Source organism: Micropterus salmoides, unplaced genomic scaffold (assembly GCF_014851395.1).
Source record: "Micropterus salmoides isolate LMB-PRFRI ecotype aquatic unplaced genomic scaffold, ASM1485139v1 Ms_hic_scaffold_2636, whole genome shotgun sequence".
Lineage (NCBI taxonomy): Eukaryota > Metazoa > Chordata > Actinopteri > Centrarchiformes > Centrarchidae > Micropterus > Micropterus salmoides.
Window position 1 is genome coordinate 1 of NW_024041858.1, and position 18,782 is coordinate 18,782.

Consider the following 18,782-nt stretch of genomic DNA (forward strand, 5'->3'; position numbering starts at 1 on the left):
GTGGACTCTGGTAAGAAAGATTTCCATGGAGTCACGCTGGTAAGAGTAGAAAAAAGAGAGTTGAAAAGCTGGACGCTGGTGGCGAAAAACAAATCTCCAGGTTCATTATGACATATGAGTAAAATAATACATTTTTAGTAATTTGTTTTTTAACAGCTTAACAACTTTGTCGTGCTAAACAATTGTTTTTGATGTCTTCCAGTCAGGATTTCCAACACACCACAGCACTGAGATGGCCCTTGTTAAGGTCTTCAGTGACATCCATTTAAACAGACAGTCTCAGAATTTCAGTCTCATTATTGGATCTTAGTGCTGCATTCACACAGTCGAACATAGCACATTAGTGACTGGAAAACTGCGTGGGACTGTCTGGCACAGTACAAAAGTGGTTTGAATCCTACTTAACAGACAGAGTCTACTTTGTGTCTATAGTTAATCACACGTCTGAGCTCATAAAAAATGACATATGGATTTCCCCAAGGCTCTATTCTGGGGCCTCTTCTGTTTAACATCTAAATGCTTCCACCGGCTCAGATTATGAAAAACAACAAAAATATGTTACCATAATTATGCAGATGACACACAGATGTACATAACCATATCACCAGGGAACTACGATCCCATACAAGCTCAGTAAATTAATTGAATACATTAACATTTACTCATTTGGCAGATGTTTTATCCGAAGCGACTTACATTAACGAATAGATGTGCCAGAATTTCTTCAATTAAACATAATAGATAGTTTGTTGTTTTTTGTTTTTTGGAGCCAAGGAAGAACAATTAAAAGTCAGTGTTCAGCTTCAGTCAGCAATGTTGAAAACCACAAACCAAGCCAGAAATCTTGGTGTAGTCATGGACCTGACCGTCAGACATCTGCAGCTGATTCAAAACGCTGCTGCTCGAGTCCTCACTGAGACCCAAAAAGTGGGTCAAATCACTCCAGTTATGAGGCCTTTACAGTGGCTTTCTGTCAGTCAAAGAACTGATTTCAAAATACTGCTTTTGGTTTATAAAGCTAAAAGATTTAGGGCCAAAATACATTCCTGATCTTGTATTACACTATGAACCATCCGGACCTCTCAGGTCGTCTGGGACAGGTCTGCTCTCTGTCAATGTATCTGGACTCCCAGAAAACTGCAGGTCTGCTGAAACTCTTCTTTTAAATCAAGACTGAAGACTCTTTTTGCAGCTTCCTTTTATTAAATCATAGTTGAGGTTTTCATTAATATCTTACACTGCACTTTACTTTTTTACTCTGTTTTATTTTTTGTTTTCTATTTAAACCTGTTGTAGTTGGATCTAAATAGCTTTTATATTTCCTTAATGTTGCTTTATATTTTATGTAAAACACTTTGAATTGCCTTGTTGTTGAATGTGCCATACAAATTAACTTGTCTTGCCTTACATAACATCTGTGTCTGATAAGCTTTTTAAAAAGCTGCATTGGCCAGGAACTGAACACCAACTTGCCGCGTGTTTCAGTGGCTCTTGATTTGTCATTGTTGGCCCAGCCAGGTGCTTTTGTTGATAAGCAGGGACACAATTAATTGACACTTTGAAGAATAGAGTTTGACACATTTTTACAAAAGCATCACTTATCAAAGTCTTTCCTCCCACTCTCTTGTGGTGACTCACTTGCCTTCACTGTGTGTAATCATTTATGTTTGTGTTTCTGCACAGAGTGCTGCTCTGGACAGCGTGCTCTCTGCATTCAGGTCTATATGTGGTGAGGACGGCGTCTCATTGGGTGAAGCTGTCAGAGAGCAGCACGGCAAAGATGAGTCTGTACACAGGTCAGTCTCTCTCACAGACACACACTGGTTTTCAGTACTATGCAAACATTCTAAAAACTTAAATTTATCCCAAGATAACACCGTAACAAGTTGTGTGACAGTAAACAAAAAGGAAATGATACCAGTGGTTGAAAGACAGAGAGCTGCAGGATGTATGCACACAGTACTTCAAATTGTCACCTCTGCACAGCTGGCCAATCACGGTGTAAAGTGGGTGTGAATGTTGAATGCTGGGTTGTCTGCTTCGGAAAGTTGCAAAAATGGTCAGACACAGCACAGTCCTGGACTGATGTCGGAAAGGTTTCGGGGGAGAGGGTTCCTGAAGCTAATTAGACCATCAGAGTGTACTGGCAGCCCATCTCTCCTCTTAGTCTGCTTGTAACAGAGGTTGTTTTTACATAGACATCTCCCAATATGGACCTCCATGACGGCACCAGTAGTGTTGGTTGCCTGGAGATCAATGATTTCCTTGTAAATGTACAGAAATATTTCCTGCTGAATTCAGCAAGGGGTGATAACAAAGGTGCTATTTAGTGGAGAACTATGAAGACGAGTGAGTGTGAGTCGTATTGCTGCTTTCCAGATGTCGTCCCCCGGATGTGGTGCTGTTTCCTCGTTGTGTGGAGGAAGTCAGCGCCCTGGCTAAAGTCTGCCACAACCACCACCTTCCCATCATCCCCTTTGGCACTGGAACTGGCCTGGAGGGAGGGGTCGGCGCAGTGAAGGTGAGAGAAATAGGAGCAGTAATAAGACAGTTTTATGTAGGGCTGCAGCTAACGAGGATTTTAGTATTTGTAGCTTCTATAGATTATTTCAACGATTCATCGATGTGTCGTTTAAGAAGTATTTGTGCTCGGCGGCGGGCAGCAGGTGAGTTAAAAGGTGCAGCTCCCAACACCCAGTTAACTCATGACTGTGAGGTTACAACTCGCGGCGCAAAAAGGAGAACAACAAACGCACGTGTACATTTTCAACTGAGGACTTACTGAGGGCTTACTTTGGCTAGCCTTCAATTCAACAATCAATCAGGATTTCAGTTTAATGCTAAAGTTGCTGTTACTGTTACCTTGTCTGTGGTCCGCTGGCAGAACACCGGGTGCTTTCTGATCAGATGCCATTGTGCTGTTGCCGAGGCGACATAAGTTTCGTTTTACGGTGGACAGACCGGAAACATTACAGAGTTGTTGCCATTGGAGTTCAGTGAACTCATTGTCATGTTCAAGAAACCAGATTGAGATGATTTGACATGGTGCATTATCCTGCTGGAAGTAGCAATTGAATTGCTGCCATGTGAATTGGCTGATTAGCTATTAAACAGGTGTACCTAATAAAGTGGCTGGTGAGTTTATATGCATCCAGCAGTTATCAGGCGACATTATCATTCATTTGAAGTTGTGTGTCCGACCACCTGCCAAATGTAAGTACAACATTCACTCTCTTATATATCTGGCTTTTTAGCTGCTAAATTCTCCACCATGTTTTTTTTCACCATGTGGCCTTTTCATTGAAAACGGCTGGCTGTTGCAGCTGAAAACACTATGAGCCCAGTGAAAGTGAACCAAAATAGTGAAGTTACAGCAGATAAACAGGTAAACGGATAAACAGTGAGCTGATAGCCACTTTAAGCGAAAATGTACTGACAATTCAATGACAAAGATGAATGACATTAAGTGGCAAAATTGCAATTGCTGTACAACATTGGAATTTACACTGGGAAATGTAATATATGGTGTATAAAAAGCCACTACGAGCATGAAAACTACAAAATAACAAAATATTTGGGTATTCTCTCTTCCTTCTCCTTTCCCTTAGGGTGGTGTGTGCTTCAGTCTGAGGAACATGGACCAGGTTCTGGATCTCCACCAGGAGGACTTTGACGTGACGGTGGAGCCTGGTGTGACTCGGAAGGCCCTCAACTCCTACCTGCGAGACACCGGCTTATGGTTTCCTGTTGGTCAGTTTCTTAGTTTTCACTGTATTTTCCAGTAGCTCAATCTCACAGTTTTTCTACCCATGTCGGACTAGCTGCTTGGCGAGCATTATGATGCGCATTTTGCTGTTGTCACAGAGAACAAAAGGAAAGGGCTGAACTACAAACGAGCTGTTTTCAGGCAGTTCAGAGCAGAGTTTTCTGTGGGAGATGGGAACTCCCTTTGGGATGGACTTTGGGCTTTTTCACTTTTCACAAACCTATTACATGCACAAAATAGGTATATAACTCAATAAAGGAGTGGGAAAAAGTCAAAAAGCATAGTATGACCTCTTTAAAATGTTTTTTTTAACCCTTTTTAGCTGACATTAAAGTAGTTTAACTTAATACATCCAGCAGGTGGGGATGTTGTATAAGGTATCTTAACCTCCAAAGTGATTTTCAAGTTTATATAAAAAACCTAAGTGAAAATTAAACAATAAAAAAAACAACTAAAAACTGAATTTTAGGTCAAGCACTGGCTGCAAGATCACACAAATGTGGGTGTGACAGAATTATAGTAGATTGACATGTTCTGTCTGTGTATCACTTTTAAAAAATAACTTTTAAATAATAATAAATGCTAATGATGTGCTTTAATCGTCTCAGATCCTGGGGCCGATGCTTCTGTGTGTGGTATGGCTGCCACCAGTGCGTCTGGCACCAATGCAGTGCGTTATGGAACTATGAGAGAAAACACCTTAAACCTGGAGGTGGTGCTGGCTGATGGGACCATCATACACACGGCGGGGAAGGGCCGACGTCCCAGGTACACAATATCTGTTTGCACCCTCAAATATGCCGTATTGCCCTCTGGCGGCTTAAATGCTATTGCCTTTCTTTTCTATCTTTTATCAATCTTTAGGAAAACCTCAGCAGGCTATAACCTGACAAACCTGTTTGTGGGGTCAGAGGGCACCCTGGGGATCATCACTAAGACTACATTGCGCCTATACGGCATCCCAGAGGCCGTGGTGTCAGCCGTTTGCTCTTTTCCGTCGGTCCAGGCTGCTGTAGACAGCACAGTGCAGGTTCTGCAATCAGGAGTACCCATCGCTCGCATTGGTGACTAGAATATACATAACATACATACAATAGATAACTGCACTTTTTCCATACAACAGTCAACATATTTCAATATATTTATTGAACACGGTGTTAGCTGTCAGTTGCTAACCTTGGTGACAAATAATACTGCACCACTTGGAGCTGCTTCACAATAAAATACTTTGAGAGGTTTGCATATGTTAACATTTATGTGAAGCAGCAGCGGAAAAACACGACAAATACAGCTTCAACTGTGCAAGTATCTACACTTGCTGGATCATACTTGAGACCATCCCATGGCTCACGCAAATACATGCCAATCAAACTGAGATACTTTAGCGGTTATATTTGACTTCAACACAAAAAACAAATGCACATTCAGACATAACATGATATTACACTGAATGGTTTAAAGGCACCTGGCTGGTGAGTTAGCACTACTAACTGTTTATCTCAATGTGACTAATATTCTATACTGAGGCACTGGGTGGGGATCTCTGGTACTGCTCTAGAATGGTTTTCATCCTACCTGTCAAATAGGAAGTTTTGCGTGTCTGTAAACAAGTATGTCTCTTCATTCTGTCCAGTTAAATATGGTGTGCCTCAGGGGTCGGTCTTAGGACCCATTTTGTTTTCCTTGTATCTGCTTCCCCTTGGACATATTATCCATAAACATGGCATTTCTTTTCATATTTATGCTGATGACACACAAATATACTTGCCCGTCAGATCCACAGACCCTGGAATGCTGAGTTCACTTAACAACTGCCTTTGTGAAGTTAAAAAATGGATGTCAAATAATTTCCTCCAGCTGAACTCAGACAAAACAGAAATCCTGGTCATCGGGTCTCAGCAGATGGCAAATCAAATACTGCCATCTGCTGGTTCCCTAGTAAATCACATTAAGCCTGTGGCAAAGAACCTTGGTGTTTGGTTTGATAGTAATTTAAATTTCGAGCAGCACACCACAAAGCTTGTTCAATCATGTTTTTATGAACTTAGAAATATAGCTAAAATTCGATCTATGTTAACTTTTAAGGACACCGAGACCATTTTACACGCCTTCATCTCATCACGCCTGGATTATTGCAACAGCCTTTTCACCTGTTTAACCCAAAAATCTATTGATCGACTCCAGACTGTCCAGAACTCAGCTGCCAGGCTTTTAACCAGAACAAAGAAATATGACCACATTACTCCTATTTTAGCTTCATTACACTGGCTCCCAGTATGTTTTAGAATTGACTTTAAAATTCTATTGATCACTTTTAAAGCTCTTCATGGCCTCTCGCCTTGTTATATTTCTGACCTTTTAGTTCCATACACACCAGCACGTACCTTGAGATCCTCGGGCAGAGGTCTGTTGTCTGTTCCAGAGTCTCGACTGAAAACTAAAGGGGACAGAGCGTTTGCTGTCAGGGCCCCGAGGCTCTGGAACAGCCTGCCCCAGGAAATCAGGTCGGCTGAGTCGGTGAACTCTTTTAAGTCCCTTCTTAAAACATACTTTTATAGGAGAGCTTTTCCCGATCTTATTTGACTTTATTTTATCCCTTTTATTTTATTGTATTTTACTAATTTTATATTAAATTTTCATGCTCTTATCTTTTTTGTATTATTCTTTACACTTGTTAAAGCACTTTGTAACTTGTTTTTGAAAAGTGCTCTACAAATAAGGATTATTATTATTATTATTATAATATTCACATAAAAAAGTGGATGGAAACTTGCCTTAATTTGCATTTATTACTACTTTATTTAGGAGATTTGGATGGAAACCTAGTGTCACATAAGTAAACTGTGTGTTGGCATTTTTCAAATGTTTGTATAAATTGCCTACAGACCCTGTGACTGGTAAAGGACAGGAACATAGAAGCTGGGCATAACTTAGTCACTTTTTTCTTTCTGTAGTCGCCTGCATTAGCACACATGTTGAGCCAATCGGTTAACAGCGATGACACAACTTGGCTGAGGGTGAAAGGCATCATGGACTAGCCCTTCCATACAGTAAAATGATGCTGGTTATCCCCCTGCTGGATGAGTGCAGTGAGATAAAATGGATCACAGCACAGCACATCAGGGCATGGCTAAAGCATGCTACAATGGTCTAGTAGGAATGGGGCTTCAGTAGTCAATCATTACACACCCCCAACCCCAGGCCCCATCTGGTTCCAGTCTGAACAAGGCTCAAGAAGTCTGTTGCAATTAATTTACTGTGACTGACGTCTTGTGTCAAAACCAACGTTTTTTAAAACCTAGAAGGAATTTTTTATCACACCGTGTAAATATGTGATCGGTCAATGATGAGATGTGATTTGATGGCTTCCTCCTTAAGCATATTTAAGATGGACACATGTGAAAAATAGCTCTTGTTGTTACTTACAGTACTTCGAAAGTCCACAATCTATGACTGTTCTAAACAGGTGCATCACCTCAAGCACAGCAAGACCAGATTTAAGAGACACCAATCTGCTCGACACATAAAGGGATGGTGCAGTGAAATAAAAACTCATTAGGATTAACTTGGATTTGATAGATCCATATTTTGACTGTGCTAAAGACAGCGCTGTTTGCCACAAAGAGATTGAGAGAGAATCTTTTGCAGCTGATTTGGACAAAGTTTCCTGTTTCTGAGATGTACAAAGAGAATTTTAACAATGAAATCAAACTTTTGAGCGTCTAACATGTTCAAAGAGGAAGACATCTCTTCAGATCATGTCTTTGATAATCTGCCTCTTTCTTCACAGTATGTGGTCAAGACTGAAGATGAAATTAAATATGGATGAATTGTAGGGGTATCTCCAGGCCATTCTGACTAGTTTGGCCCACATATAAGCACTGTACTGGAGGGGATCTAAATGTGTGTGAAGTGTTAGCCATGTTAATGTAATCACCCCGCCTAGACGTGGACATCATAAGTCTTAATGAAATCTAAAAGAGCCAGGAGATATAGGAAAAATGGGGTTTGGGAAAACTTAGCTTAGAGACAAAACAAGGAATCAATGGAACTTTATTGACCTCTTAGTAAACATTGGTACCTGCAGTGGAAGGATAAAAGAATACAAGAGTGAGAATTGGATCAAAAAATTAGTTCAGTTACTGGCAGTTGGAAAGTACATATTTGACCCTTAAGTAAAAGTTGACAGAAGTCAGAAGAATGGCCTGTTTGGATACATCACACTGACATTTTGTCTTTCTTCTCTGTGTTTGTTTTCTGACTCTGTGGAAATATGTGTTATCCAGAGTTTCTGGATGATGTGATGATTGATGCGTGCAACAGGTTCAGCTCTCTGTCCTACCCCGTGACCCCGACTCTGTTCCTGGAGTTCCACGGCTCTGAACGAAGCCTCGAGGAACAGGTCAACACAACCGGTGTGTGAGTGTAAAAAAATCAGCTTAAGTCCCATAGGGTACCATTGCTGTTGGATAAGAACCTAATATACTGTGCATATATAAAGTTAACATTTCAAATTATTATCAATGGTAATATATTTTTACGTGAAAATCTGTTTTGTTTACAGAAATATTTTATCACAGAATTATGTGTCATCTTGTCGATGAAATGAAGTATAAATTGAATGCCTGGATTTAAACGTTGCACGTTTGTCAGCAGCAAAGCCAAATAATGTATTGCATTTCATACTTTCAGCCACACATGAGACAGGGTATGGTAGAGAGATATTTTTGGTTTTAGCCATGCTAGCCGCGTAGGTGTAGGGATAGCAGTGGTGATCTCTTCATTGCAAAGTGAAATCTCTAAACTACTGGATGGAAATTTGGTGGTAGATATTTGTGGTTCCCCAGATTAGGATGAATTGTAATGACCCTGGTAATTCCCTGACTTTATATGTAGTGCCACCATGGATGTATTAATAGGAGACCTGGATACAGGACTCTAAAACTGTCAACAGTTACAGACATGTCTTTTATAATGGCGGTCTATGGGAAAAATGCTTTTTGGGCTGCAGGTGATTTTAAAGTTGAAGTACTGTGGTCGGCCAGTTGGGCAAACTGGGAGCAGGACTAGCTCACTGCACTGTATCCAGCTCTCTTAATACATCCATGAATGTCACCATTAGGTCAAAAGTGGCCGTTTTAACAGTATACGTCTGACAAAGTACAGGTGAAACCAATAATCTTAACAATGGCTCTGGCCCAGTGTCTTTCTTCGGGACACTTCGACATGCCGCTAAAACTCAACTAACTTAAACTCCCGCCAACCTCTGCTCTAATTTTACATTAAAGTTGAAGTACCATACTGTTAGCACAATAAGACATGGAAAACATTTGCATGTTATCATACTAACACGATGACCAATATATTAACGTTAACATACTAAATGTGGAGGATGTTATGCTAACAATGAGAATGATAACATGCAAATCATAGCATGCCAACATGCTGACATTTCACATACATTAAATGTCAGCATGTTAATTGTTGGTGCAAGCACATTAGCATGGAAGGACACACTTGCATGTTAGCATGCTAACTGCCTGCAAGCATGCTAATATTCCAAATGCTGTATAATCAGCATTACAACCGAACAGGGCTGCTAGCATAGCTGAAACACTGCCTAAAAATGTTAGCCATGGGTTTCTGAAGAGCCACTAAAGCTCAATGTGGGTGGCTTCAGCTGTTGCCATCTTGGCAGTCCCTGACTCTGGCTAATCCAAAAATGGGTAAAGAGGTGGAGCTGGGGCAGTCTGAATAAAGCCTGGTTGCTGAACCACCTAGAGGCTGGCTACCTATGACGACACCCCCCCGTCACTCATACCGGCCCACCTTGAATTATGCATTTAACTTTAAGCCTTAATATAATGTAAATGGGTGAGTTATTTAAAATTCACCCCTTCTAAAGTTGTCATGAATGGGAAAATTAGCTATAGCGACCAAAACGTTTTTTGCACCAGGCTGTTAACATGTTTATTGTTGCTGTAAAGTTGGGCATTTTAACTCTGGGGTCAATGGGAATTTCATGTTGGCTTCATTTTTCATCCCGGAGGTTGCCGCTTCATAACAGTATTTGATAAAATGCTGTTATTCAACAAAAGCTCTGTATTATAGCTGCACAGTTGACTGCTAACATACTCTAGCTTATCTTACTAGCCTACCAAAAACCTAAAACAGATACACTAAAAGGTAGAAGGAGCCGCAACATTCAGGTTGTCAACTGGTCAATCAACATTATTACCACAGGCAGTGTAGGCATGGCAGTTCTAAAGGGTCAGAACTAAAATAGTCTTGGTGTGTGTTTCTACAGAGGACATCACTCAGAGTAATGGTGGTTCAGATTTTCAGTGGGCTAGAGATGCAGAAACACGGAGCCGGCTGTGGAAAGCTCGTCATGATGCCTGGTACGCTGCTCTGGCTCTCAGACCTGGCTGCAAGGTAAAGAAAGTCATCCGCTACTTGTAATGAGCTGGTTTTAACATAGTAGTCTTAAAGTTACTGCTGACTCCTCATAATATTTTGAAACTGAAAACAACAAGCAATATTAAAAGACCTCTGCTCTGTCCTGTGCTTGATGTGAGAAAACACTACTATTAGAAGTGTACAGAGACAGGCAAAGTAAAATAGTACATTTCACCACCAAACAGCTCCTTTAATTCCCTGAACACCACAGATTGATGGGAGGTAAAGGTATAAGAGGATCAATGGGTCAGGTAGATGTAATATTGTTCATTATAACTATTCCAAAGGGATAAAACAACATTCAGCTTGCAGTATCATGTTATTATCACTTACCACAATATTACTCTCCTCTGTGACTGCTGTGCGGAAAACTCAATAGCATTTGAGCTCAAGGTAAAGGGATACAGGATGCTGCTTAAATGTGTTGCCTTTTAATGAGAACAACAGAGTAGTGAATTACTCCACTGGTTGAAGGGCTTTGTCTGATAGCTCTGTGCTACACTAACTCCATCACCAGTCTGAGGCAGTTTAATGTTGCACCTTATTAACGTTTTAAATCCTAGTGATTGCAAAGTACAACCACTTGATGCAATTCCAGTACTGTGACCTTATCTTCTGTGCGCGTGTGTGTGTGTGTCCCACAGGCCTACGCTACGGATGTGTGTGTCCCTTTGTCTCGACTGCCTCAGATCATAGTGGAGACAAAGGAGGACCTGATTGAGAACAGACTTACAGGTGAGCAAACTGCTGAGAACAATATTATTGGTGTTACATGACTCTGGGTTAATAATGTTCATAACGCTTGTAATGATTCAGTGTGACTATTACTACTAGGTGCATTATAGTATCCTGTATCATGCAATGTGTATTATTACAGTCAGAGTATTTACACTAAGTGCAAAAAAAGTAGATGGACTGGCAGGATATGTCTTAGGGATACATTACAGTCGTAGTTATTAGTCACAAGATTGCTACTAATGATTAAAATTGATTCTTAAATGATTTGATGCATTCGTTATGTGTATGCGCTAGTGATGTATTACTTTTTTTTCACAAATAAGTAGTATATTTAAAAATGCAGTTTCTAGCATTATGGACTATGTTTGTGTATACCATTTAACGTGGGCTTGCATATGGATGTGGCCAGCATGTAATTCGATTTTGAGTGTGTAGTGGCCACATCGACAACATCCGATAGTCATTCTTGTTAAGGCGAACTATCGTAAGAAATTATATCATAAATCGCAACTTCATCAGATTTGTCCACCAATTAAAAACATAAAGCTTCATGTTGAACTGGTTGTAGTGTGGCATGCGAGTTTAGCAGTTTTACAAAGCTTTAACGAATACAAAATAAATAGATTCAGCATATTTAAATTTATTTCTTTAATAATGAATACCTCTGTTATGATTACCCATTCACCAAGTAAATAAGATATGGCAGAACTAAAACTGCTCTGTGGCTACATGTGACAATTATGGCATAATAGTAAAGGCTTGCATGCAGTAGCAGAAGCAGCGAAAGAGTTGTTAAGTCAGCAGACTGACTCAGTAATGGCAGTTACACAGTAATCTGGTCGGGGCTAGATGGTAGTCCTAGATTTGCGAAACTCTTGCGAGATTTGTGGACTTTGATTCTGCACGTGGGTGAAGTTTGCCTTCAGGGCTTTCTGTCTGTGTCCCGTGTGGAAGCGAAAGTCAGCGTTGCCATCTGGACACGACCCAGTAATTAACATTAGCCACTTAAAGCTGCTGGCCACACCGAGTAAGGCTGGAGCAGCAAACCCTGTTTTATTGCAGATGAAATTAACTTCTCATTTTTAAAAGGAAATTGTTTTATTTCTTCCTGTACTAACACGCTGTACAAAGATCATGTGAGAAGGGCTTAGAATGACAAAGTCAAATAAAAATGATGTTGTATGTTCTCTGGAATAATTAGTGTGAATGCTGTCCTCTGCACCTTCAGGTCCCATAGCAGGTCATGTGGGTGATGGAAACTTCCACTGTCTGATGGTGGTGGACCCCAATGACCCAGAAGAGCTGCACAGGGTCCACCTGTTCACTGAGAGACTGGCCAGGTAATGCTCCTTTGAACCTCTACACTCTTGTCCTCTGACAATTCTCACTTTCTCACAAATCCTCCACATTGTTCTCAGTGAGCATACCTTATGAACTAATTCTTAACACCGTGAACCACTGTTATTCAATTGGGAGACACTTTGTGAGTATCATCACTCTTACTTGACACTAGGGTTTGTAAAACCGCGACCCCCGGCAAAAAAAATGTAATTTTTCACATAATATCACCATGTGAAAGCAGGTTTTAATCACCACGAACATTATTATAATAAATTTTAAATATGCTTGTCACCTTCCTCGGAATTCTCTTCTCCCCACACTCAGACACACAAGAAGCCTACACCTCAGTTAAACACCCATTTACTGTACAGGCCTTGTAGTAAACACTGAATAAGTATTTGACCTCGGTAGCCGTCATGTACTAGATTCAACGTTGACCTGAATTTCAGATTATAACAACACTAATCTCTTTTTTTTTTTTTTTTAAAGAGTTGTTAAAGGATGTGTCCTGCAAGTAAATGTTCTGCCCTGAAGCCAGTCAGGTTGAAAAGCCTCACTGCTCCCGTTTAACAACTTTTTCCTTGTTATCTACTGTGTCATTCACTCTTCAACTCTTTCTCTTCTCCCTAATCCTCCCCACACTTTGCCTAATCCTTTTCACTCTGCTCACCTACTTTCAGACAAACTCACATCACCTTTGGTATCGCACTCTCACCCATCTCTCTTAGCTGATATTGATTTCAGAAGACTTAACTTTAAGTATTGGGTTTTTAAAAGGTTTGTTGGACGGTGTGTTGTCTGTCCATAAATGGAGAATTATGCTAAATGCCTACACAATCTTTTCCAAATCTGTTTTGAAAGCCTGTAAAAACTACTGGCTGTACCAGGGTCAGTCCTAGATCCCAAATTGTAAGGCACAGAGGAGTACATGAAGAAAGCCAGAGATATACAGAGTAATAGTGGGAACATAAAGGCTTCTACAGAATTGGTTATGTTTAAGTATTAGGTTAGCAATAGTTAAGTGTAGGGATAAAGTGTGAGATTGTTATGGTTACCAAGTTATTGATATTTAAAGGTGGGCAGTAAGTGATTCTAGTCCAATCTACCGGGGGTTTTTTGTCAAATTCAGCAAATATCTCACAATACCTCACGGACTGCTAGCTGTCCATTCTGTGTGTGCTGGTGCTGTGAAGAAGAATCTAGTGTTTGTACACAGCCAGGGCTCTGTAAATGCGAAACAAAGTGATGCGTATCCCGCCACACAACACTATTCCAGCCAGGTGACCTGTGTGTCAGGTAACGTTAAAAGAGTTGCCCACGGACATACAGCTTACTCTAGAGTTTGCCAAGACAGCTGTAGCAGCAGGAGAGTTGTTAAGTATCGCTGTCTGGAGCTGCTGTGCTGCTCTGGGACCGTCTTGTCTTCTCTGCATGTTAGCTTCACAGCAGCAGCTGTAGCGACAGTAGGGCTGTGCAATATGGCAAAAAATCTATATCCCGATATAGGTCATTTCATATCACAATAACGATACATATCCCGATCTAGAACATTTTTTTGTAAATTCCAACTGTAACTCGGGATATTTCTCTGCATTATAAAGGTGGGGTAAATCCAACACCATGACAAATACCATGATAGAGTGAACAACAACACAGCAAGTAATGTAACTAATGTTAGGCATGTTGTGGATTAGCAAACTGACGCTACTTGCTGCTGCAAAGCTAACATGAGAGAAGGAGACGCTCCCACAGCAGCTCAAGACAGCAACACTTACAGCTCTCCTGCTAGCCTACTACAGCTAGCATCACAACAACAGCATGTCTTGGCAAACTCTGGAGTAAGCTGTATGTCCGTTACCTCCCTGACACACACATCATGGCTAGTATTTACAGTAAATATTTCAGTAACATAACTTAAAGTTTAATACAGGCTACTCTCGTACAGTACTGTATAAACACTACATTGTTTCCGGTAAATGAATGTTCTTTGTTTTCCCTCTAGGCGAGCCCTGACCATGGATGGTACATGTACAGGGGAGCACGGAGTGGGCTTAGGGAAGAGAGTGCTGCTGTGTGAGGAGATGGGACCCATGGCTATCCAGGTCATGCAAGGTCTCAAGGACGCCCTCGACCCGAAGGGCCTGATGAATCCTGAGAAAATTCTGCAGCCTAGAGAACTATAAACAGTATTTTAGTCTGAGGGAAAGTCACTAAACACAGAGAACCTCATCATGATCTGCTCACTGTTTGATCAGGGGCATTTTTAGAGACTGTTGTATGAAAGATAACGGGCAGGGATCACTCATAAGTGAAAACAAATCAACATGAGTATGACACTGTTTAATGTGAGACATATCGGACTATACTCAAATATGTGAAGGTTTTGTTGTGTGGTCACCAGTAATAATGCTCTCTTTTCCAGATTGGAAAAGTCTTTGATTTAGAAATTCAAGTGAATCACGAATATCATGTAATGTAGAAAAATATAAAATATGCAAACAGTGTACTTACATTAAATGAGGGTTGCTTTGCCTGACTGAACTGCTAACCACCAGAACTATAACAATGTAAATGGTCAGAAGCAGAATCTTTTGCAGATGACTGATTTTATTAACATTTTGTTTAGAAAATGTAATATTGTGATGAATCTGAATCAGTTTTTTGCCTCTTTATTTAGTGTCTGTTTGGGTTGATTATTTGATATCAAGCAATAATGCTAATGTTTGGCTGATTTGCTACTTTACATTTATATGATTGTAAATTGAATATATTTGAGGTGTGAACAGATAAAAAAACAACTGACATTTTGTTAATTAAAAATAAAAATAATTAGTTTTTTTGCCCTTGCATATATCAGCACTGTGTTAAACAGTGACACATTATAACAGAGTATAAAACTTCCTGCATAAAATGGACAAAACAACAGCCGTCATGACAAGCTGTTATATAACTACATGACATACTGTGTATCTGACACAATCTGGAGGACAACTTGCACAATGTCAGATGTTAAATCTCTAACAGGATGCCATACAGATTGGTTTTAACCCTAGTTCTCTTAGACTAGGACTAGTTTTGGTGAATACACATTTGTTTTCTGCTGGGCGTTATGAGAGGAACGATGCCACTCTCATATCTGTCTGTAAAATTTGTAACTGGAGCAAGCTGCAGGTTATCTTACCTAGGAACGGGGAAACGGCTCTGTCCAAAGATAACAAAATCATTGGGGCTGGATATAAAGCCTTTTGCACCTCTATGCTATAGTGAGCTTTAGAGGTGCTGGGAGGCCAGGCTAGCTGTTTCCCTCTGCTTCTAGTCTTGCTAAGAAGTGTGCAAAGCTAATCTAACCCTCTCCTGGCTCAGGCTTCAAAGTTACTGGACAGATATGATGTGATGAGTGGCATCTATTTTCTCAAGAGAGTGAATTAGCGCTTTTTCCCAAAATGTCAAAATGTTTCTTTAAACCGTTTGGTAAAATGGTCCCACCTCCTTAGACAGGTTTTAATGTCTTGAACACCAAGTAGCCTAGATCAAGGAGAAGTTAATTTTCTAGTTTGTGCTTGGTGTATCAGGCTCTTCACTCCATGTACAATGGAAATTTGTAGAGCTATCTCTTTTTTTGTTTGTTTTCACATCATGATCCCATGGACATTGAAATGGACAGACAAAAGGACAAACTTGACAACTTAGAAGTCAGACTACGATGACATGGACTTGATCCTGTTGTCCTGTTACAGTGAAGAAGCAATTCTCTGCTCCACCACAGAGTGTCAGCAGTGCATCCCCTCAGTGGGGACAGACTTTGGGACAAACATGCAGTGTCTCAGTCTGTAAGATTAGAAGGTAAAATAAAATGCTCATTTCTGCCTCGGTGGGCCTGTAAATGTTGTTGTCACAGCTTTCAGCCATTAACTGCACAACTTCCTCCTCCTTGTGTGTTTATGAGTCGAAAGACTTTTTGAGTTGTGTGCATGTCTGTGAAGAGTCTCATTCATCCAGGAAGGAAGGTTAAAATCAAGGGTAAGTGGACCTCTCATCCGAGGGGCTTCTTCAGTTCTGACTGTCTGGCAGAGAATCCCAACTGTTTAGCCTCTGCGGGGTCCTTATCAAGGTGATAGAGACTGCTTTGTTCGTGCTGCTCGCTGTTGCAACGACTGTCATGGTCGGAGCCACATGAGGCCAGGTCTGAACCACCATCATTGGCATTGTCACATGACGCCAAATGTGAGTGTTTGTTTACTCACCTGGGAATGATGAAGGGACAGCATTGTAAGTGGGGGATAAGTGGGGTCTCAGCCCTCCTCCTCTGTTTAGTGATGGTCTGTCTATAAATAAATTGCCTCTTTCTACCTACCTATAGCAATTAAATTGAACGTAACATTACATTATATGACATAATACTTTATGTGTATTGGTTTCAATTAAATCAGTGGATGCCAGGTGTTTTTTTGAAGTCTGTATTTGGTGTTTTTATTGTTCCACTTCCTGCTTTCTGGTGTAATACAGCCACATTTACAGTATGAGTGTTTTAAAGGCAGTGAAGATGTGTGTGATCTGTGATTGACAGTGTCATTTTTGGCAGCTGGTTGCAGTCAGGGCTGCTACAATTGAGGACACCAAGGTAATGTCCTAATTTATATTTTTGTGAATTTGGAGGGTTTGACAAGAAGTGCAGTTTAGATTCTACCATTACACACATATGGATGTGGATTTAATTTGGCCTGTTCAAAATAAAAAGGATCTAATCTGGCAATGTCAGGAACAGTCTAAAACACCATTTATAGCTTAATATAAGGAGATAAAATTTACATTAAAAAAAACTTTATCAGTAATATACATAATGAATACATAAAATGTGAAGTTTTGTGTTTTTCTTTTTAAATACGCAGAAAAATAAAATTAATCTCATAAGAGCTTCTAATTAGTAATACTTTATAAAGGGGTTATAATCTGTAACTAAGAATGCTTTAAACCTGATTTTATTAATGTTAATAAATCATTAATGCTTCACAGGTAAAGCAACTCAACTTCTGGGTTCTTCAGGTTGTGAAAATCCCTCTTGTAGTTATTATTCTTATTCTACTTGGTAACACATTAAAAATGTTTGTAATCTATTAAATAATAATTATGATTTCTCACTGTATGATAAAAAATCAGGTCGGTATTAATGAATGATGATAATTTGTTATCATTGGACCATTTTGGACCAAATCTTCCACAGATTGTTCCAGAAGTGTCCTGTTGGACAACAAACACTTGCCAGAGGAATATTCCCAACCTGGCAACCCAAAAATTGTTCATATGAATGGCTTATAGTTTTAACCTCTCCATAAAATGAGTAAATAATGCATTGCCCATTAATAACTTACAATTTACAAACACTTAATAAAGGATGTGATATTAGAAAATGTTACCAACATGTATAGGTTAGGTGCGATTCTGCTTCGGCGAATTTGAAGTCATAACCTCAGTATTTCTATAATCCAGGCTATGGCCCTGCCTGCACTGTGTATTTGTGAAGCCAGTTTGTTATGACTGCAAGCTGTGTGAAAGTGCACCTCGCTTTTATTAAGATGCTCATATTTGTTTTCTCCACTGTGTCATAAAACACAAGGGATTTCTTCCTTTAGGCTACTTATTACTTAAAAAGACTGTGTGTCTAGAATCTTTATAGGCCTAAATGCTTCTAATTCTTGGATTGCGTCTGTGTCATTGGCACATTTTAATGTGGTAAGCCTTCAGATTTACTGTACATTTAATGATAATGGCAGGAAGCACTCAAATTAAACTGCCAGACAGTTGAGTTGTCCGACAGCCCTGTAAGCTTAGGTATTTTCTCCCTGTGGTCTAATATTTATATTAGAACCATTTGAGTTGATTGTGTGCATGGTGTATGTGTGTGGCTATGTGTGTGTGTGTGTGTGTGTGTGTGAGTGAGTGTGTGTTTATCATGCCTGAGGAGCAGAGAGGGGGCCATTTATAGGCTTGCTGTCATTATAGCACCTATTGCATTAACTACAGTTTACCTTATTGGGTAGTGAGGCCAAGAAGACTGTACAAGACTGACTGTGTTATTGTGAAGAAACAAAGCCAGACAGAATAAAACCAGTCTAATTACACACACACCACACACACACACGAACACTACAGGATTAGACCAAGTAATCCCAAACAAACATGTGAGCCAGTAATCCCAATAATTTAGCATATGGTGAAAAATCTGTGCATGACTTGGTAATGACAACAGCCGGCTGGCTGAAGGCCTGACAGTGTGAAGGAGAAAAGCAGAATCCTGGGTAAAGAGAAGGCAACTATTTCGATTTGTCAATTAACAGATTAATTAAGCAATAACTCAACAGAGGGGATGCCCTAGCCTTTCAAAAATGTAAATTGTTCAAGCCTCATGTACACTTCTGACTCAACGGAATCTCTGTGTTAGGTATAAGGATATAGATTGGCCTGTAGCCTATACTGACAG

General features: G+C 40.1%; 1 protein-coding gene across 1 annotated transcript; it reads left to right on the forward strand.

Annotated features, from left to right (window-relative positions):
- Positions 1-1,607: 1,607 nt before the first annotated feature.
- Positions 1,608-14,957, forward strand: LOC119919251 (probable D-lactate dehydrogenase, mitochondrial; the record flags this gene model as incomplete). Its single annotated transcript, XM_038739679.1, has 10 exons — positions 1,608-1,796; positions 2,380-2,521; positions 3,609-3,750; positions 4,375-4,534; positions 4,631-4,830; positions 8,053-8,181; positions 10,074-10,201; positions 10,870-10,960; positions 12,192-12,303; positions 14,307-14,957. Coding segments are annotated over 10 exons (1,474 nt in total), but the record flags the coding sequence as incomplete, so codon positions are not given.
- Between the last annotated feature and the right edge of the window lie 3,825 nt (positions 14,958-18,782).